The sequence below is a fragment of the Labrus mixtus genome, chromosome 10, assembly GCF_963584025.1.
Source record: "Labrus mixtus chromosome 10, fLabMix1.1, whole genome shotgun sequence".
In the NCBI taxonomy this organism is placed as follows: Eukaryota; Metazoa; Chordata; class Actinopteri; order Labriformes; family Labridae; genus Labrus; species Labrus mixtus.
In genome coordinates, this window is record NC_083621.1 from 4285617 (window position 1) to 4308518 (window position 22902).

Sequence of the window (22902 nt, forward strand, 5' to 3'; positions counted from 1 at the left end):
TTGTGAAAAAAAAGAGTTTCAGCAGCTCTCAAGAAGAAACCGCTTGAAAATGTATATTTGTACTGGACCACTGAGAAAGACAGGAAGTGAGATAAAGAAGTGATGTCAATACAGAGAAACTAAATCACACCTCAGTTCTCTTTAAGGAAGAATGTGCAACATGTTATACATAAATATCGCAGAAATCAAATATATCCTGTAAATATCTCTCTGAGTCATGACTGTCTACAATGAGTGAGAAGCTCGAGTCCTGCTGGCTGTACTGTTGTCTGACCCGTGTTTACATCATGTTCACATGGACGGGACGGCATTGTGTATAAAAGCTGTTTTAGTCAAGGACTAGAGAGAAGACAATTTTGTCCGCCGCTTAATGGAGCTTAATTACGGTGCGTTCTAATTGAAAACTCCTTCCTGCGATGTGAGTGGAGGGGGGTTGGAGGTGTGCTGCTGGAGGAGAGCGGAGGTTGTTTTGGTTTCATGCTGGTGCTCAAGGGCGACACCTACTGGATCAAACAGTCACACGTTCTTCCTTTAAACAGTAATGTAGCAGCTCCCCTTCACAGTAAATATATCTTGATCTACATGTTCTGCTGCATGTGTCTCTTTTCCCTCTCCTTGACACAGACACTGTTAACAATGCATTTACATGTACTTTAAATTAAATTCTATTAAGTGAGGTGGTGCACTTCATCATCTTACATGCAGAGTGTCAGGTGGCTTCTTCTGTGGACGTCCTCTGTTTTGTCTCCAAGCTTGTCTGTCTGTATTTCTATTGATTAACGACCGTTTGTTTTGAGCAAAGCTCGGTGGGTTTATGCCCGTTTGTGTCTTCTGTGTGTTATTTTAATAACATACATTTTAGTATTTCTTTATTTTATGATCGTGGAGACATTTTCTGACATATTTTGTCTGCCAATGTGCTCTTCACTGTAAAATAAAATAAAATGCAAAAGTCCATATACTGAATTATAGTTCCTACTGCATTCAATGGTCGTAGCTTCAGTGATATATGTCATGATGTGGTCGGATCAATGGAGGCAGCAAAGCAGAAAATGACAATGCAGAAATGAACAGCCCCTTCCCCCTCCCTCCCTCCCTCCCTCCCTCCCTCCCTCCATGCGGGCTGCTTGTGATGCGGTACCTGTTGGGCGCTGGAGGCAGTGTGTCTGGAGGTGGTGGACATGGTGCGGGGGCTTTTGATGCGCTGCGTCCCGAGTTATTATCAATGGAACCGATCCTGGAAATGGACAGCAACATGCAACACGATGATGACTCACAGCTACAGCGACTCTTTATTGGCTGCCGGTGTCAGACGCAAACCAATCAGAGCCAGGACAACCTAAACCCTGCTTAATGATGTTTGGAACAAATCATTGTTTACTTTATTCTTTATAATGCTGTGTTACGTGTGTCTGAAATGTTTGATTCTATAAACTCTTCTTATCTCTGAGCATTGTTTCTTCATGTTGGTGAAGACGGTGAAGGTGAAATAATGGTACAAGATGCCACCTGCTGGCCAAACAGGTGAACTGAAGGTGTTACTCTAGATCCACTCTTTCTAAAGCTCTAGTATTTATTTCAAATGTGCATTTAAAGACGTGCTGAATGTGGATGGAATTAATGAAAAATTAACAGTTTGATGATACTTGAGGGCAAGGACAGACATGTAAAAGAGTTTTGATTAAAACAAGGTTTGGAGTTATAGTTTAAAGAAATGTGTTGCAGCCATGATAGAAACACTGCAGCTTAAAATAAACCCTGTGTTGTCATAATGAGTACATACTGGTTCTTCATGTGTGCCTGGTTGTGTTTAATACCTTACATTGTATGAGTGAAACACTTCTCCTGGGACAATAGTTGTAACATTTGAAAGGGACTGAATTTTGGATCAACAGAAATAAAACCCCAAACAGAATTTGCTGCAGAACTGTTTCTCACACACCTCCTGTCCCCTGCTGGCCGGCCGGGCTTGCTGCTGTCCGCTGTGGCCTGCTGTTGTTTCTTCACCGGGGTCGAGGTTTTGGTCGCCGCCTGGGGAAGTTTTTGTCCGTTCTGCAAACTGTGAGAGAACGTTTCTGCTTGACTGACGCTCTGACTCACCGAGCTGAGGAAACCAAAAAACAATATCAAGATAAATTCTTCTTGTTTATTTTTGTACCGCTACATAATCTCAACTGAGAAATAACAGTGCTGATAGTGATGGTATTCTAGCAAGAATACAGGCCGTAGTTAAAAGTGTCAGACGCACAGCAATCTGAACAGAGTATGGTGAAAACACATGATGCACCACATCACTGATTCCTGATGTTATGATAGGGAGAGGCGCAGAAAAGGCTAAATTAAACCAAGCCACAGTGTTTTGCACTACCTGTGAGCAAAGCATGGCTCATTTTGTGAATCATAAGGCTGACAATGAATCTGCCCCCGACGTCATAACTACTAAAACAAAGACAAGAAAATATGACGAGTCACATCTCGCCTTCAGCTTAACCTGTGTGCAACGGCGAGTAATAAAGAGAGACGCACTCCTTCCTACATGGAGTCTACTCAATCAACACAAAATACAGATCACAGCTGGACATTGAAAATGAAGTGAGAGCGGCGGCCTCACAGCCACAGATTTTAAATGAGCTGTTCATCATCAGAGAGTCAGGTTTAAAAAAAAAATATATGTTTTAAGTAGTGACTGTAACATCTTAAAAAAGTGGACGTTTCATGTTTCAGTATCACTTTTAATTGCTTCCTATGAAAAAGCTGCTTGTTAGTTATTTCAGTTTGTTGTCACACTGAAGTTTCTTTTCTGTAACATTTGAAGATAATTTTAAGTTAAATTCTGAAATATAGGAATTTGTTAGCAAAGAGTGTTTATCGATATATGTTCATGTACGATGTGCATGGTAAGGGGTGGGGGTTGGAAATATTTGTATCTGCCAAAAGGGGGGCTGGCAGGAAGCAAAGTCCCTGATCATGTGACACCTGATGCTAATTTAACACTCAAATGTGTGTGTGTGTGTGTGTGTGTGTGTGTGTGTGTGTGTGTGTGTGTGTGTGTGACCATTAAGCCAGACCATGATATCTTTTTTTAAAGCAGTTTTTGAGATAGTTCACAAACCTTCTGGCTGTTTTCATGCTGTCATCCGCAGTGCTGATGTCACTGGTCCTGTCGTTTTCTCTCCTTTTCCACTCCACACTCTCTGTGCTCCCCTTCTGTGCAGTCCAATCACAAACAGAGGGACAGTAAGCTGAACGAACAAATAAAACACAAAAAAAAACCCCACTGTGCCCAACCTCCAACAGTTTCTCACACAGAGAGTCCCCCACGAACAAGAAATGCAACGAATAATCTCAAATCATTGAATAAGACATTCACCGACTGCCTCTCCAGCAGCTCCTGCTTGCGTTCCCAGTCGGCCAGCGAGCGGACGATGGTGTCCTGGGGGGCCGGGGTGAAGGAGACCTCGCCTCGGCTGGGGGAGGGCAGGGCTGAGGAGCGGGGAGTCAGAGGGGCCACGGTTTCCTCCAGTATCCTACGCTCCTGTTGTAACAGAAGAGCTGGGTCAAGTTATCCACAGCAAGAGTACAATGGGAAAGATAATCAGACAAAAAAAACCAACTTCTGTCTTCAAAATCACATTTAATGAACCTCATCACATAATAATAAAAACTTTCAGATATTCTGTCTGACTTGGTCTTAAGACACCAAAGAAATGCTTATTAGGTGCAACATGTGCCCTCCAGCACGCCACACACCTCCTCGTGATACTTCCTCTCCTCCTCCGCCACCTCTCTCTGCGCTCTCTCCCACTCCTCCTTCAGCTTCTCCTGCTCGCGCCGGTACTTCTCCTGTTACCACGGCAACAGACACATTACATACAGCACAGAGCCTCAAACGAAAGGAAGAAAGACTGAGGCTACATTTTGGCAGGAAAACAGACATATATCCAGCATCAAAAAGGGGTGCTCTGAGTCGCTTTTCAAAAGGTTTCCAGTGTGATTACACAATCTGTCAGTAGTGCATGCAGCTTTACCTGATCCTAACTGACTTTAAACACTGCTGTAATTACTGGTAAACTCTATAATATGACCATGTTGGATGCCCTCAGTATCTACTTAACTAACAGAGCTGAATGAATGAATCGGTTTCTTTGCTTTTTTCTCTGGTAAGGCTAAACACTGGCTAAGATCTGATACTTGTGTGTAAGGGCTACACAGTCAGCAGAAGCAAGAGAACAAGGCACTTTGGACAAAAGGCAAAATTAGAGCATGCAGAGTCTGTGGAGCACAGGGTTCCTACACAATCTTCACACAAAGCTTCCCATGATGTTTCAAAAATAGAGTGTCTTTGAGGTACATAACTGAAATGGTACCTGGGAATCATGACCACAAATCAAACAACATCCCGCTGACTTTTAACATTTTTCTAGATACACACAAGTTTCAGAATGTGTAGGAACCCCCCCAAAAAAGACGGCCAAATGTATTGCTCCAGGATTTAGGGAGGAAGCAATTAAAGCAAGCCAGAAGAGAGAAAAAGGATCGCGGCACAGCGACGAAAACAGAAACATACAGGGAGGTGACGACAAGCACTTTGATGCACCAGACATTCATCCACTTCATCTCAAACAGTCCTGCAACAACCAGCAAGCACAGGAATCTGCTCTTATTGCTGTTGTTTGGAAGATATATTCATCAAGATAGCACTGCAGGTAAGAACAGTGCATCATAGACACCAATGAATACTTTTAAACATCATAAAAATATGTGGACCTGAGATGAACCACTGATCTGATTGGCCGAGGAGAGAGAGGGTGTTTTGTGGGCAGCAGCAACAGCAGCAACTTTGGACGAAGCCGTTGTGTTAGCATATGTGTGTGTGTGTGTGCGTGTGTGTGTGTGTGTGTGTGTGTGTGTGTGTGTGTGTGTGTGTGGTTAATATGGAAACTGTGAGCTGAGGAAAACAACAACACAGTGGAGGTTCTTCGGCTGCACAAAATCGCCCTCTAGTGGTTAGCTTGTGCACAGGAGTAGTGATGGTGTGTGCTTTCAGGGGGAGGATATGCTCAATATCAAAACAAACATGGAGGCAAGCTTTGCAAGTAGGAATGAGAGGTGGTTCACTGACCTGACTCCTACTGACACATGGTTTTAAATCCACTTAAGCTGTGAGTATCACATATTGTGGTTTATAATCTGGAGTAAAACTGGGCTGGATTTGAAAAGAAGGTGAAATATTTCCAAACAACTTTTCCCTTTCTTGTGCTTCCTTTGCAAACAATATGTTTAACCAGACATCTTGATCTTTAAACGATGCATGCAGTGTCTGACTGCTGCAGCACTTGCTGTTGAGTTGTAGATTTAAGGAAAGTTAAGAAACTAAAGTTTAAAAACCAGTTTAAAATAATAACAGACACAGAGCCTCTTTGTCTCGTCCTGTTGTTTGTAAAGCTATACATTTACCATTTACTTGATTTTCTAGCCAACCAATTTAAGAACTAGTCATTTAAACAAAATCTGCATCTTTTCCTCTGATGAGTTTCACTCCCTAAAGTTGTCAATGATCATGCTATAGCTGAATTTATTGTGCAAATGGACTAGTGAAGCTATATTTGCTAATTGCAAAGCTCCATAGCTGAACGTGGAGGTCAGCTATGTGTTCAATAAACAAAAACAAATGAAAATAATATTAAGCTTGCTTCAAATTCCTTATTTTTCCTGCTTGAATAAGCTCACTCTTTTCCATTATTTCTTCCTTCACTTGATTCAAATGCTCTGAGGAAAAGGTGATACTGTCGTCTGATCCTCACAGGTCTGGTGCCTTGCTCGTACCTCTATGATGCATAAGGAACTGAACCCCTAACCTTGCAGACTCATGCGCCATGCTCTACCCTTGAGGTAAACTGTGTACCTGCAGCATGCGCTCCTGCTCTTGCTGCCACCTTTGCTGACGCTTTCGCTCCTCATCCGGGTCCCAAGACCAGCGGTCAGGCCGCCTGGCCTGGGGCAACACCGGTTCTGACACCTGATAGACACCAACAACACACAAAACACACACACACACACACACACACACACACACACACACGTCAACATGCACAAATACATGTGGCGCAGAGATATTCATGCGCACATCCACACACCCACAAAACGACGGCCATTGGCACACAGACGCAGTGTCGCCCAACCACAGAGCCGATGTGATCCCACACACACATGTCAACACCAATGTGCACACACATCCACCACAGGAAAAAGAAGAAGGGAAGGGAGGAGACAGAAATAGTTGGTCTACCACAACAGCACTACTCCAATGCTAGCCAAAGGACTCCTACTAAGGAGAGAGAAGACAGAGAGAGAGACAGATGAGCTTTAAAAGGAAAACAAACGCAGTCTCGGCCGTTCTACAGCGTCCTCATCTGGCATGCTACACAAACAGCTCGGTGTGTCCTATGAGATGGAGGAGAGCTTTGCAGAATGGACACTGGGTTTAAAATTTAAAAGCAAATATCTGATCTTTGAAAAAGATGATTTTAATTCTTATTTTTTCATGGGATTGTGAGAAATGATCAGCCTACTAAATGTTTCTAATGTATTGGATGTTGCATGTTGGGTGCTATACAGTGACAGTGATGTAAGCTAGGTTAGGTTTCATTTAGATGCATATCATTTGTATTATATTTCATTATTCGTCTTCTCTTTATCCCTGTCTTAATGAAGTGATTCAAACTCAAATACTGTAACCCAGGACGTGACGAGCCAGATGAGAAACAGTAAAAAGGTTTTTCATGAAGCTTTTTACTCACGTTTCCACGGCTGTCCTTCTCCGTCCCTTCTGCAGAGCAAGTGTGGGAGAAGAGAAGTTAAAACACAATCACAGCAACAGTGATTCAAATAAAAAAAAAGCCTTCTGAAGCAGAAAACCTTAAAGGTTGTGCCAAGCATTATTTTGACAAGCTAAGGAGTTAAAGATGCAGATGAAAGACAACAGGAAACCAGTCCACCAAAAGCGACATTTTAACTTTGATTTGTCTCCATGTTTACTGGATTCAGATATTTATTATTTGATAAATCCCTCGGGGTTGGAGAGATGCAGATGTTGATCTCACATTACAGCTTCTGGTGGACAAGCACGCAATGAAAAGCACACTGAAGCAAACATGAAAAACTTTTTATCTACGAAGTTCAGTTGGTCGGCCATTTTTGATCATTTTCTAAAATAATCATCGGTTACTTCCTTTAAGTAAGTTAAAACAACCGGACCGTGCATAATTATCCACTATGGTTGCAATGGTAAATCGTTTCTTGTTATACCTTGAGGTGAAAAATTTACAACAATAAAAAACTATGTTTTTACTTTTTTTTTTAGGAAGAATGTGCAACTTTTTGATCCAGTAGAGGTCGCCCTTGAGTACCAGCATGAAAGCAAAACAAACAGCTGTTTGGGGCGAACCTCCGGCAGCGGCACACCTTCAACCCCTCTACACTTGATTTCACATGAAGGTGTTAAAGAGGTCATATTAAGCCCTTTTTGGGGTTCATATATTTAATCTACTAAAGTATGTTCACAATAGCTAAAGTTCTAAAAAATGCCGTAATTGGTCAGTCGCTCAGCCACTTTGGCTCCGAGGGCCGGGGAGCATAAACATTAGCACCTTAGCACTGCTGTGCTACCGCAGGCTACAGTATATCGTGGGCGTGCTACAGAAGTTAACGGGCGTGCATCATGAGCTGCTGGGCTTGCCACAACGAGCCAATGGGCTTAGATCAGTGGTCTCACACTGACAAGACGTCACACTGACAAATTTTTATCGAGGGGCGCTAGAACCGAGCGTTACATGCAGCTAATGCTACAGCTAACTGGAGGACGTAGGAGAAGCCACGTTTACGCGGACTGAATTTTTGCACATAGATGTGCCTAAACATGCACAGGACACAAAACACACTAAAGAGCATAAAACCAAAATATGGGACCTTTAAGTAAAAGCTGCGGCCAAATTGTCCTTGCCTCGAGCTGCAGTTGTCCTGTAGTCTGCATTGTTGTGTTAGCATGCTAATGTTAGCACACTTTAGTTAGCTTCACATTGCACATAAATCGACACAGAATGACCGAGATCTAAACACACTTACGTGACATCCAAATAATCAGTATGTTATTCTTCTTCTCTCTAGTCCTTGACTTAAACAGCTTCCATGTAAACATGATGTAAACATGACGTAAACATGATGTAAACATGACGTAAACATGACGTAAACATGACGTAAACATGATGTAAACATGATGTAAACATGACGTAAACATGATGTAAACACGGCTCTGACAACAATACAGCTGGCAGGACTCGAGCTTCTCACTCACTGTAGACAGTCATGACTCAGAGAGATATTTACAGGATAAACTTGATTTCTGCTTTCTTTATGTGTAAAATGTTGCACATTCTTCCTTTAATGAAAACAAAAACCTTTAATCTTTTAAACAGTTAACACAAAATGAAAACGTGATACCATTGCAACTCTATAATCATCATCTAGATCCTTAAACAATGAAAACACACAGATGAGTTAAACCAGGAGTTAAAGACTTCATCAACCAGACACAAGAGATGAGTAAAGAGGAGGCAATGGGACTACGGGGCCCCTGAAGAAACAGCAGGGAAACCCTGTGCATTCAGCTCCCAGGGGATGGAACATGATCTCCACCGAGGAAAGAAAGGTGTTTACCTGGAGGAGCGAAGAACTCCCAGCGTAACTTAGGGTTGCTGGTTGCCAGCGGAGACCTGACACTGTTTTCAAACTCTACAGCGAAATAAAAAAATATGTGGGTGGAGGAAGGGGAGGGAATAAGGGACGGAAAGGGAGGGAGGGAGAGAACCGATAAGGGGTAAATAAATGTAAAAACCAGGGGGGGTTGGTTTGGGCATCAAGAGAATTGGGGAGGGTTTTTATATTTCAGCTCCTGTATCGCTGAAGGCTTTACCAATTTCCTTTTTAAGATGTTGAAATAAACATTTTGCACAATTCTGTCCATGTCTACATTCAGAAAAAAGGCCTTTTAAATAAACCTCAATCTGTTGAGCTGAACAGATAAAAAAAAAAGGGAAGCAGGTGTTTGTGTCATTTGCAGAATAGGTTGCTTATTGTCACAACAAAACAGAACCAGGTTAAAGCTGAAAAAGCAAAATGGAAAAATTGGCCAAGGAGGAAATGCTAATCAAACTAAGAAAACCAGGAGATGTATGGAAAAGAAGCGTGCTGTGCTGGTATTAGAATGGAAGGATTTCACCGACCTGCTGACGTTTCCTTTGGTGGGTGGTGGTATCCGAACGATCCCGGTGACGCCAGGCTTGGTAGATCCTCTCTTCTCTGTGAAGACTCCTGTGAACTGGGAACACTTGCCTGCAGAGAGATTCAAAGATCTGCTGGATGTTTCTTCATTTAGTGTCAAAAGGACGTGTTAGTTTGTTTAGCAGCCTCACCTGTGAAGTGACTGGCTGTTTGTTCACTCCTGCCTGGACAAGGCTCGGGATGTTTTGACCTGATGGTTCAGTTTTTAATTGTTCTTGTTTGGCTTCTGAAAACACACATACACCCAAATGTCATCACAGCTATTATCACATGAATATCCTTGCTTATTACATTTTTCCTATTCATGTTTTCAAGAGCAAGAGTTCAACACTGCCTGGTCTGTAATGATAAGAGCAACCACTAGGGGTCATTATAGCAGCACGCTGTTCTTGCCTGTAGGTGTCGTTTGCTGAGCTGCAGTGTTGGACTTCTCCAGAGCAGCTACAGGCAGGTTTCCAGTCTTCCCAAAGCTTTCTTCTGGTTTATGCAGCTCCTGTAAAAGTCACAGATGGTTTCCAATGTGAGTCATGAACTAGACAAGACTGATCAAAAGGCATCTTTAGAGCATGACTTATATGTATTTAGATGAATTCACGCCTTTAAGAGACTAATTCAAACACTCAGATAAGACCTTTGACCTTACTTAAAGGTCTACAAAGCATATGAAGACACTGAGGTTTGATCACAGCTGATTAGTTGAATATCATGTTAAGAAGTCAAATAGTTAAAACAGCTCCTGAGTGTCTTGAGACTGAAACTCTGGGTTCCCTAAAAAGCTGATGCAAATTTGCAGGGATGCTTTAATTAGGCTCCCTAAATACTGTATCATTGCTGCAAAACCAAAACTAAAATTAAACATTTATTTTTTGTTTTTTCATTCTTATAATCGGATCTGAGTCTTTAAAAAAAGGCAGAAATGATCTTTCTAGCACACCAATAACATCCAAATTGGAATTGTGTTTACTTTATGTACATCTTTAGTTTTTATTTAATAATTAAAGATTGTAGTCCTGACCGATGGGAGCGAGGTTGGCCTGCTGGGTGATGATGAATGCTCGGTGACTTTGTCTTCCCGGACGTCTTTAGGAGCCGTCTCTGCTCCACTCGGTTCCTCCTTTGCCTTTGTCGAAAGCGGGCTTCCTCCTGCGTTTGAGGCGGGCTGACTGTGCGATGTTGGGGCAGCTGGCGATGGAGCGTCCACAGTGATGATGTCTGTGTTGGAAGTCGACGCCTGGAAATGAGGAGGAGATTCCCTTCCTTGACTCTCCGGCGAGGTTGGAGCGCTTCCTGAGTCGCCGTTGACTCGAAGCAATCCATCCGCCTGAATCAGAGAAAAGGTTTAATACTGGATCATATCATCAAACATTTAATATTGGGGTGCATCTGAATTGTCCCTCCTATCTCCTTTCACTATCCACTTTACCTCGTCAAAACATCAAGAGGTTAAGGAAAGATGTTTGGAGAATTCATAAAGGACTTAGGTAAAGGCGGTCTCGTTGCTCTGACAGTCCGACCACATTTCCACTAGGCCACGTCATTAAATGCGACGGGCCGGCGGAGGTGAATGACGTGGGTCTGCCGTGTTGAAACTACAATGTTCAGAAAATGGACTACAAAAAATGCATCTAAAAACTTTCCCCTGTGCCTTCTTACCAGTGAAATAATCCTAATCACCACAAGGTTGGGATTGAAATAAAAGAAATATAGACCACCAGGCTACAAGTAAGAAAAGTGAAACCATCAGCTTCCTGTCCAATCAGAAATCAACATCAAAATAAATATGATTGTATGAAATGAATGTTAAATTAATGTAAGATATACAAAATGTTTTAAGCATACAAATGTACAACTGCACAAAGCATTCTTAAGTGAATGAAATACGTTGAATAAAACATCATCTGATAAAAATGTCTCTTATCTTTTTATCCCTTACATGATCTGTGTCACTTTACGATCATCGTTAATGTTCGTGAACGGTCGGATGCGCGAGTCGCTTTAAATGTTGCGGCCGCAAAGAATTGTGGGGCGTCATATCTCATCTCCTTTGGTAAAGGATGGTCCAGTGTATCCTAAAGGAGGTTATAAAGGAAGCGTTGACCCACCTTTCCTTAGCTTTTAGAGAATTCAAACGGCTCTTATCATGGCCGCCGCTTAAATGCTTCCGGGTCATTTCACTCAGTTGACCTTCCTAAGCAAAAATGACAATTCGAACGCACCCTTGGTTTCATAAAGGTAAACACATTCTGCTCTGCATGTTCATCCTGATGAATTGCAACGTGAGCTGTTGAGAAGGTGTAGAAACCAAAAGGTGGCCTGATGGGTCGATTTGTATTTTTAACAATTTAATTTGTTGTTGCTTTTTTGTTAAATACAAAGGGATTGTGGATGATCACACATCTGTATCAGTGCTTCATTTCATGTCTATTATGTGTTAAACAACAGTCACTCTTGTGGTTTAGGGTTAGCAGAGAAAGCATAGATTGAGTTCTGTTGCTCAGACTATTTTTCAGCAGTAAATTTGATGTTGACGAACCAAAAAATGACAATAAACTCCATGGCGGTAAACTCAGTGCCCTCATTTGGCGGTCATTATCAGCCTCTCATCTCTGTTCGTTATTAGCTATTCATCTTGCTCACAACACCATGCTGGCTCTATAACAAAGAGGCACTAATGTATGTGTGAGGAGCTCCTGGTTAGCGGTAACTTAAGACACTGTGATGGAGTTGGGTGAATGCAGGCTCTCAGTCTGCATCCCCGCCGCCTCCACCTTCTCATCCCCTCCCCGAGCAGTCTGTGTGGGCGCTCTTTGTCTGCTGGGAGCCCACTTCACATTGAGAGGACCCTACTTGTCAACTTCTTAAGTCAATAGGGAACAGAGGGAGCCATTCAGAGCCGGGCTCCGCTCAGACTCCTGACAAGACATTCCAGAAAAGCGCTGTGCTCCATTAGGTCCGGTAATAACCTGCCCCCCTCCCTTCCCCGCCGCACCAAAACACAAGATCTCATTTTGAATATTCCCATTTGGCAAATTTTTTCCAGGAGAAAAAGGAAATGGATTCCTGCTGAGAGTACTTTTTGAGCTAAATTGAAACATTACATGCTTGTTCTGGGAGGGGGAAGTCTTGTGTTTTCCTAGAAACCCGCCGGCTCGTCACCATGGTGGATCTGTGGCATGCTAATGTAACTGCCAAGAGAGCCGGAGGGGGAATTTACCCAACAGCGATGTGAGGAGAGCGGCCAACAGTGGGAAAGTTACCACATGTAAAGTGGTCAAGACCTTAAGCATGCTCGCTGCTGAACTGCTGTGGGAACACTGACAAAATGTGTCCAGATATGCTCACCTTTAAATGCCAGAAATCCAGCAAAAGTAAAAATGTGAAACTGATTATTATTAAGGGAGTCTACAAACAATGTGACATCACAGCTGCTACGTCTCCTTCTCGTGCGGCCGGTGGATGTAGTGCAGCTGGAAATAAAACAGGAGCCAATCTGTGTGTGGCATTTGATGAAGCTTAATTACATCAGCAATAACGCTGTTGTAATTAAGACAAGTGCTCTCCAGTCTTCTCACCTTGCTTGGCCATGGCTCTGCCGCTGTGGGTCGGGACTGGAAGTAAGGCTTGGGCGTCAGCAAAGGCACTGGTTTTGGCGACAGGCCTCGGGTGGAGGGCGGCTCGGACGAGCGAGAACGGATCTGAGGCCGCTGGTGCGACGAGTCTTTGGGAAACTCCTCGATGCGCGCCTCCAGCGTAGAGGTGAACTTTGGAGCCGGGGCGGACTGCTGCCGCAGATATTTCATGGGTCCGTTGGGGTCCGCGTCGAAGGGGTCCGGAGTCGTTGGCGAGGGGGACAGGGAGAGAGGGAAGGGCGAGCCGGGATAGGAGGGGTCAGCGGATATGCTGCGGTCCAGCAGCTTGGGCAGCTGGAGGCGCTCCAGCACGGCGTCGCTGATGGAGAAACGCTGAGCGTAACGCTGGAGGATGGAGGACGCCTCCTCCGGGGTTCTGGCTCTTCTGTAGGCGTTACGCAGATCCTCCTCTCGACGCTCCCTGTTCAAGACGGAACGAGGTGAAGGAGTGTTAAAACAACTGATATGATTTACATTCCTCACACCTGCACTATGTTCTTACACAGGATTTTACATTTTACTAATTGATGGTTCATTGTTTTTATTTTTTTTATGAGGAAAAGCACAGTATAATTTACACTGCACATAACCTTCATTACTTAACACACTTCCTTGATCCTCTTATAGATATTTGTCCATTGTTTGTCCCCCTCTCTGCCGGGACTTGGGAAAGACGGGTGCAGAAAGTCTGAGTGTCTTTGTCCATAATGCTTTCCTAAAATGTTCTTTTTCTTATAAATCGATCATTTACTGCAACATGTGAACCACAGAACCGGGGGGGGGCTTACTGTTTCTGAATCAAGCAAAAAGAAAACCAAAATGTAGAGGGTAGGTTTTCACAAATCACAAATAAAATCAGTTAAAGTCCGATCTTTCAGGTTTTACGTCCCCATATTATAGAAAACTTTTCTTGTTGTACTCTGAGGGAAAACGTTATCTTTTCCATGACGTACTTTATGGTTCATCGTTTACCTGTCAAATTCCTTGAACGTGGGATCATACCTGGCCAATAAAGCGGGCACTGATTCTAACATTTGATAAATGAAATCGTTGCACCCACTTGTCTTGCACTATCTCTCTGTAGGTCTTGATGCTTCTCCTCCTCTCCGTGATACAGGTGTCTCCTGTCACCAGCCGCTCCATCATCTTCCTCTCCTCCTCCTTCTTGATGAGGTCCTGCGAAACACTCCTCCTCCGACTTTTCCATCGGGCCAGGTCCTGACACACAAACATATTGGAAGTGCATCAGTTTCAAGTAGAAATAGATCGGCACAGCAAGAGTTACATGACCTGAAGCACTGCTCCAGTAAAACTGAATTAAGCTTTTTTTAAAGAGTCATTGTACTTGGAGCTGAAAGCATTAAAATTTCACTTCATTTCATTTTTGATTTATTTGCTCAATTCAGTGTATGGTTTCAACACAATAATACACAACAAAAAAATATTTTCTCATAATACTGAAACACTGTTCATGAGCAAACACGAGCAGGAAGAAGAAAACTTACAATACCTGCCCCCCTTTTCCTAATAACACAAGATACTGTTTAACAGAATAAGATGGCTAACCTGTTGTTTTCTCTTTCTTTCACAAAACAAAAAATAGATCAACAATATAGAAACAATCAAAAACAATCAGTTAGATTAACTCAACACATTTCCCAGAACCTTTTCTTTATACATTCTTTTGGTCACTGATGAACTGACACAATAGAGACAGAAAAATCTAAACTGCACAGATAAGAAGACATTAACTTAAAAGGTATCTTAACATACCGGTCCTAATCCTTAATCACACAGCCTTAAAGATATCAGGACATTTGGGGCAGAGTCAGACAAAGCTGTGAAACTCACATCCTGCCAGTGATCCTCCTCTTCTTTCATCTGGTTGTACTGGTTGTGCATCAATTCATGACGCACCTGACTGTGGGGCTGCATGAGGGCCTCTTCCTCACCGCGCATGTCGATCATGCTCACACTCCTAAAGGAGGGGAGGAGGGAGGGGAACAAAGACACACAGTGAATGGGAGTAATGCGAATGCTGAACTGTTCTTTATGCGTTACATTAACGCCCACTGGACTTTACATTTGTTTTCTTACATGCACTCTGTGAGTAGGTTACATACACTGTAAGATTTCCACTGCACAGCTCCTACATTGCACCTTTTGTACATTTTGTGTCTTTTAGTTTTTTATATTTTACATTTTTAAATTCTATTTTATATATTGTAATATCTTCTTATTCTGTATTATTTAAGTTGTTGCTAGTTCTGCTTTATTTCCCTGTTAATTGTTTAGCACCAATACATCAAGTCAAATTCCTTGTATGTGTAAATGTACTTGGCAATAAACCCAGATTCTGATTCTGAATGAAGACGATGAAAAGTCATTCTGACATAGGGCATGGTTAAGTTATTTTCATAATACTACGTGTGTGTTGCCATACGTCTGAGTGCAGCATGTTTGTTCACATGTTGGGCTTTATTTCAAAGTCATGTGGAAGTGGAAACACTGCAGTCATGAACTTTTCCAAGACTCAGCAGTGGCTCTCAAGTGCACATGAAAACTATTCAAACCCATTCAAAAATCCCATGTTCATAGATGAGGATTAAAGAAAAACACAACAACAATGATTCCATTTCAATTAATGATGAGAAGCGACTAAACTGTAACCAGTGGCTCAAGAACAGAAATCCAACCAACACGTTTCCTTCAAAAGTACTGAGTGCATTAGGCATGACTGGAATGAAAATGATCATTCACATTTCTTCAGAAGACTCCGACACAGAAGGCTCCAACAACAAAGTTATTCAACATGTCTTCCCGTAGGCAACCTGCCTTTTGTCTTTCAAATAATCCTCTATTATAACATGTCACATTCCAACATTTTTACAGATTTGAAGCGAGTATCATGAGAGGCAACAAACAGTACTTTCTTAAAACAGTCAAACACTAGTTACAGCAATTTTTAGATAAGAGACATGAGTGTGATGAGCAGCCTTACAGTTCAGAGCATGCTGTTGTAATGGTTGTTCACTGCAGATTTAAGGAAACAAAGCAGGAGAGAGATTTGTCAGCTGAAGGAGATGACTTTACTCAAACATAATATCTGTAAATATCAACACAAGCATTCGATCCATCTCCCGCTTCTGAATCCTTTCACCTGCTTTCATGAAACCTGCACTTTTTGTGTTACAAGTAAATGATGATTACCAAGATGAAATTCTTATTAAATCATCTATATGATGTTATATGTTTAGTGAGTATTGTAAAGGGATGGGATGAGAAAGCGTGATTAAAATTGTTTTAACATGCAGCTGGCGGGAGCAATGATGGGATGTTGGAGACGGATGGTTGAGTAAGTCCGGCACTGAGAGGAACATATAGAAACCAACAAATAAACTATTTCCTTTACATTTTTTAAAGCATGTATTTATAATACTTTAAGTATACAGGCTGGGGATGTTGTTTGACACTCTCGCAGCAACCCTGAAGTTACCAAAAAAATGCATAAACCTGTCTCAACTAAAAAAAAGAATCTGCAGAAACTACTGCTTTCTACATATAATATTTACTTCTCATACAAGAGCTTACAGAATACATTAAGGCACTAATTAGAGACGCTCAGTCTGCAATTCTAAGATCCTGTGCTTTTCCATTTCAGAGGTTTTTCTACACTGAACACTAAACATTTAAAACCTGTGCAGAGTATTTTTTTATGACGTAAAATCCAAAAAATAATTAATAAATCAAATAAAGTGAAGATGGCCTAAAGAAAGTTCTTCAAACTACTTCAAACGTCGGCACATTTCCCCTCTTGTGGGTTAAAAAAAAATTCTTAAGCAGGATGAATGATTAAATGAATTTTCAAGCGAGCTTTTCTTTGCAGAAGAGAGCAGAGCTGAGGCAGAGAGCTGAGCCTCTGAATGGTATGAAGACAACTTACTGTGGGTCATCTGACGCACTATGTGTGCTGCTGATTCTACAGAAGAGCATTGAGAGAGAGCACAATCACAAATGAATACACTCAGAGGAACATGTCATTCATCTGACAGTTCAAACACAGTGATGAGGGGGGGGATGGTTAGCTATCAGGCTAACATTGTGTGCTGTGATAACATCTCACTATTATGACAGATAGAATACAGATCAGCTGATAATGCTTTAAACATGCATGTCTGGAGGTTTTATGATGCATTTGTTAGTTTATTGGTTTAATGATGATCCTCAAATCAAGCACAAGGGGGCAGTCTTATCTAGAACACAGCCAGAACAGAAGACAGGTTTACTGCATCACTGCAAACCGGAGACACTGCTAGCATTCAACAGATGCATATGGCTGGAAGGCAGCTGACACTTTAATATCAAAGACAGCACATGCGCCTTTTATTAGACGGCACAAGAGGCTGTGTCTCTTTTTCTGTCTGTGACCGCTGGTTGAAGGTTTGGCCTTAACCACAAAGGTCTTCACACGGTCGTTTTTTAATGGAGCCTCGTCTCTGATGTTGGACGGGTGTGAGAGTAAGTGGGTCCTGTGGTTTCTGGCCGCAAGAGGACAAGGAGACTAAATAAAAGAAACTTGTCACTGGATTAGGACCAGAAGGTTTGTAGTCTTTGAAGGCTGTTGATATATTATAGAAGCATGTTTTTTTTTTGGGATGATGACAGCCTGTGATACAGTTGGACTTGCATCAGAGCAAAGGTCAGTGAAAGGTCAATTCATAATCAGCACATTATAGTACAATAGCTTGATTTTTTTCAGAGGTACTCTCACTCAAGAATAGCTCAATTATATCAGATCAAATTCAATGTTCTGATCCTGATTTTTTTCCCTTAATTGGATTCCCTGAATAGATCAAACTTTGCAAATTGAAGTCACAGGAAAGTTAATAAAAGACCACGCTATCCAACATTTTCTCTTCTCCAAATTTCTTTAAAAAAAAAAGAAAAGAAAATAAGAAATTAGAAAAAATATACATTTTCATTCAGATTTTCTGTGCACTTTGAGTACAACATATGCATTCACATTTAAATGTCATGCAACCGTGAGGTAGTGAAGTCATTCAGGAGGAGCACCGCAGCCTGGGGTCAAGATAACATGCTGAGATGAAGCACTTAAACTACTGAATTGATGCTTTTATCGCCTGATTTTTAACGATGGAAATTCACAAAATGTAGTGCTGGACGTGGCTCACGTTGCTGGAAGATCGCCGTCCGCCCAAGACCCCTGCCGGTCGTCACTTTCACTCAGCGCCCTCCCCTTCCGTCGGCCTGCGTCTGTTGTTGCTGTTGAAGCAGTTGCCATGGCGGCAGGCACAGGAAGGAAGTCGGAGAGGCCGGAGGTGGTGATGTTTTTGGGGGAGGTCAGCGCTTGCGGCTCAACAGCTGCACTTGACATGGCAGCGATGTCTTCCTTTACAGGTGGTTGTTTCCCAGTCGCGGTGACGGGACTTGTTGCGTTTCCGGCTAGAGTCGTCGATCGGTTGAAGAGTTCCTCTGAGCACGAGCGAGCCGGAGTACTGCAGAAAGCAAAACAAACTAAAAACGCACTGCTGCTTGCTTATCATCCTATATCATCTGACAGCATTCCTCTGAAGGAGCCAAAAAAATTGAGTTTTTTTTAAAGACATCAATCTATGAAAATAGCTCAGCGAGGTCACAAATCCCCTCAGAGAGCAGACTGGATAGCAAAAACACAAACTGCAGTCGCTGAAACCTTCTGTTGTTTGTCATCCTGAGATGAATGGTTTACTTTCTGGGAGGATTATTATTGGACTGTAAATTCCCAGATCGCATGGCGGGGAGGGGAAGGCTGTGAAAAGGCTTCAGTCCCAGTCTGCTCAGGGTCAGGGAAGGAAGAAAGCCTCATTTCCTTACATCCTGAGGGTGGGTCGAATGTTCATGTTCCCTGCATGTGTGTGAGTGTGAACACAGTACACACACACACACACAGTACATTTTTGTGTGTACCTGCTCTGTGTATGGCTTTGTATTTGAAGGTGTGTGCAGGTTAGTTTGAGTGCTATATTTCTGGAAACTAGACACAGGCTTCCTTGCTTTTCTTGTCAAGTTTTTATCAGGTCAAAGTTCATAAGTGGGGATGTTTTTGTTAAGTAGTTAAATCCCTTATGAATTATTCCTACCCTTCCATATGTAACATTTAATATGTAATACCTGCTCAAGCTCAGAAACAGAAGCAGAAGCATGACACCCTACGTCTGTGTAAACAAAGTGAGAAACAACCACACCTCAGCAGACTGCACTTTAAACAGCCATCTACACCTTTATGTTGATTCCACACAACTGTTTTCAAAGTATCCAGTAAGAAACACTGAAATGAAGAAAGTGAAGAAAATGCAAGCTGTGACAAACAACAAACTGTCCCTATCAAAGCCTTTTTTTTACAAACATCTGAGAAATTCCCCTTTTTCCTTGGAACACAGATAAACACAAGTCAGATGTTCTGCAGAGGATCCTTTTCCACTCCCCTTGAAATGCTGACAATTCAATCAATGCAACAATATTTGTGCCAGAGAGAGCTGGAAACTGGGGGTGTGACTGTGATAAATCTCCAACAAGATTGTGAATGAGGCGTCTGGTGGACTAAGAAAAAAAAACAAAAAAACCCTGCACAGGGCTGGATTGTGAAATAACAACTTAGACTTGAGCTGACAGAAGAACAGCACAGTGAAATACATCACTGTACGCTCATAATCTAAACCTTGTTACTTGACATACACGTGTTCAATGTGTGACCCCTGGCTGGTCACCTTAATAAAAAAAATCCACAACATCAGATGTGTCTACATTTAGCTCAGTTACACTGAGCTACAGACCTCCCGCTGAATCACTGTTATGTTGCTCTGGATAAGGTCAGAATCAGAAAGGATGATTTGTTAGCAGCAGTGCCAAAGAGAAAAAATGGTTGGAAGGATTGAACCACCAGCTGTGAAAACTAGAACTGCATTCTATCAAAGAAAAAACAGCCCTGATGAAACTGGACGCTCGTTTATTCAGGGTTTATCTCCGACTCGCGGGGACATTGTTTTTGGACATATGTGTTGCTGCTGAGATTTTTTTTTTTGCATCGCACAAATTAAATTCCATTCCTCTTCTCTCCATGGCAGGGCATGCAATAAGACTATGAGGTAGATATCTGGAACTTGATCATGAAGCTGAGAATATCTGCAAAGCTTGATTTCCCAAGGGATATTATTTTCATTATCCAAATCTGGCTCCTACATTACCCAGAGTGCACCTGAACCACCAACAGTTCAATAAGAGAGTCGTTGCATTACAGAGTCTAATGAAGCCTCAAGCAGAGACCAGTAGTGGGTTATTGATCTGGAATGAGCCAGTGTTTCCCCTACCACAACCCCAACATGACCTCCCTCCTTGCAGTGAATCAACAGCAGAGCAGTGCTGCGTATACGGAGTTCTGCGTGGTGAGCCCACCCATCGGGGGAGCTGGGGACCAGGTCAACACCCTTAACAGACAAACCTCACTTTATTCCAACTCCCCACTCCCAAATGTGTAGTCCCCAGCAACGAACAATGTAGCCTCCAGTGACATCACATGAGGCAACCCATCACAGCCCCCCCCCCCCCCCCCCCCCACCAAGTCATATTTTTTTCACATATGCTAAACAACCCAACACCTGCAAACAGACTTCAATTTGCAAAACTGGTGGAGCTCCCCTTCTAGGAGAGTATGTGTGATGGCTTCAAACAAAATCAATTAGGTAAGCCGTTGCTGAGCGGGTTTAACACGCTATCAAAAATAAAAACAAAAAGGCAGCCGCGGATCCAAAGTCAACTTATAAGCTACATTTATTAATAGAAAACGTTTCAGCAAAAACTAAACTCCACAAAATGACATAAACAAATCAGATCGCTATATCACGTATATCCTAAGCGGCCCTTTGCAGTCAAAAAACTGTTCCGCTTCCCCACTCTCACTCTCACCCCAGGTGTCCTTAATCAACTTAAATTACACTGCCGATACGCCGCGGCTCCGCCCCCAAAGAGGCACAAATACCCCCAAATCAATTAACAAAAGGTAAATAAGCCAGAATCAACAATAATATAAACAAATAATTCTAAATTCATTAATGTTCTCTTTTCTATTTTTTAACTGTAAATAATTCATATGGCCATTTGGCCACAAAAATTTACAAAAATCAACAATTTATCTGTAAATAAATACTCAAAATAATTCAGAGCTTTGAACCAGGTTTCATTATATTTTATATTTGGAAACTATGAAACAGAAATGTGTCAAAAAAAAGCGATCAGGGCTGCTGATTTGGGTTTTGGAGAAAAACAAAAATCAAGGTAAAAACCTTTGCTCAGAGGTGACCGTCAGGTGAGTCTCCTTTGGGGGGTCTGCATGGGGCTGGGGGAGGCTATAGGGCAGAGGCTCACTGCTCCTCCTTACGCCTGCTGCGTGGATCTCAATGTGGGGAGGTGGGGAGGCTGGCAGACTCCCTCCCTCATCGTCCATTTTAGACTGGTTCTCCTTCTGAATCTGTACCTGGGGTTTGCGGGGCGAGGTAGGGGACAGGGCTGGGGATTCTCCAGGTGGGGCGTCTAAGCTAGGGATAACATTTAGACTGTAACACGATCCATTTACACGACACACACAGACGGGGGGGGGGGGGGGGGGGGGAGAGACATAATCCAAATGGAACAAAATGAACAACGACAAAATGAGGCATGTTCATAACACACCATCAACACAAAAAAGGGGAATGAAGTTTTGCACACACACACGATGACGGGAGGTAAGAGGGAGAACACCAGGATGGATGAAATGGAAGGAGATGGAGAAAAAAAAACAAAAAAACAATAATGCAAATTCAATCAGTACATGCTTTGTGATGCAAAACATAACACAATGAATGAAGTTAACAATAGAGGGGAATGAAAGACAAATGAAGAACAAACACTGGGTGAAACACACACACACACACACACACACACACACACACACACACACACACACACACACACACACACACACACACACACACACACAGCACTTTGACATGTAAACCCACTTGGCTAAAACTAATTAGCTTGCAGATATTTGGTTTTTGATTCTTCGATCTCCTGCTGCTGTCTGTGAAAATCCAACTAAATCTTAAAACATCAGCCTTCAATCAGGTCCTGTGATTCCCCCTACACTACACACACACTACACACACACACACTACACACACACACAACTAGCAAAACTGCACACATATGGACACAACTGATCAAAGCATACTACGGATTCCTCATAGAAAGCTTACATTTGAAACGTCTTCACTGGATGCCATGCCCTAATCATCAAATTCAAATCTGCCACACTTTGTTTGTTTCAATGCAGCATGCTTCACACTTTTTGTTTCATCAGAGCCAAAGCCTTTTGTCAAAACACATCTGGCCTCCATCAGCCCCTCCCATATGAACAGAGCTTGACATAATTAAATAAACCCAACAGGATGTTGGTGGGTTTGTCCGTTTCATTTCTAATTCGATAGTTTTATCGATAATGTAAGCTAAAAACGAGGTCACAGAAGCCCCACTTGTCCTTAAATAACTGCTTAATTACACTACTGACCCTGCTGTCACCAGCAGCGTTCGCTACTAGACTGGTCACATGACTCATTTAAAATCCATTATCTCAAATCAAAACTCAGCCGTATCATCACTCTGATTCAAACTCAAAATGTTCAAGTGTTTTTCCAGAATTCGGTCAATCAAGCATGTTGTAAATGAATCAAGTTATGGTAACTGAGGGCGCCGGATAGCCTGCTGGTTATATAACTCGCCCCATGTCCAGAGGCTATAGACTTTAAAGTGGGCGGCCCGGGCTCCCTCCGACCCTTCTGCACTTTGTCACATGTCACTCCCCTCTCTCCTCTCTCCTCTCTCCTCTCTCTATACACAG

General features: G+C 42.4%; 1 protein-coding gene across 1 annotated transcript in view; it reads right to left on the minus strand.

Annotated features, from left to right (window-relative positions):
* The window catches only part of LOC132982569 (LIM and calponin homology domains-containing protein 1-like), a 99021-nt gene that overhangs the window by 3783 nt on the left and 72336 nt on the right, over window positions 1-22902 (minus strand). Inside the window, exons 9-26 of the mRNA XM_061049120.1 lie at window positions 21308-21577; window positions 18161-18484; window positions 16912-16947; window positions 14820-14946; window positions 14029-14186; window positions 12912-13389; window positions 10355-10660; window positions 9733-9832; window positions 9471-9565; window positions 9282-9390; window positions 8716-8790; window positions 6801-6829; window positions 5906-6019; window positions 3751-3843; window positions 3371-3535; window positions 3113-3207; window positions 1943-2104; window positions 1073-1237 (exon numbers count right to left, since the gene is read on the minus strand). Coding sequence (XP_060905103.1) covers window positions 1073-1237; window positions 1943-2104; window positions 3113-3207; window positions 3371-3535; window positions 3751-3843; window positions 5906-6019; window positions 6801-6829; window positions 8716-8790; window positions 9282-9390; window positions 9471-9565; window positions 9733-9832; window positions 10355-10660; window positions 12912-13389; window positions 14029-14186; window positions 14820-14946; window positions 16912-16947; window positions 18161-18484; window positions 21308-21577 — 2901 coding nt within the window. The remainder of the gene's footprint in view (window positions 1-1072; window positions 1238-1942; window positions 2105-3112; window positions 3208-3370; window positions 3536-3750; window positions 3844-5905; window positions 6020-6800; window positions 6830-8715; window positions 8791-9281; window positions 9391-9470; window positions 9566-9732; window positions 9833-10354; window positions 10661-12911; window positions 13390-14028; window positions 14187-14819; window positions 14947-16911; window positions 16948-18160; window positions 18485-21307; window positions 21578-22902) is intronic.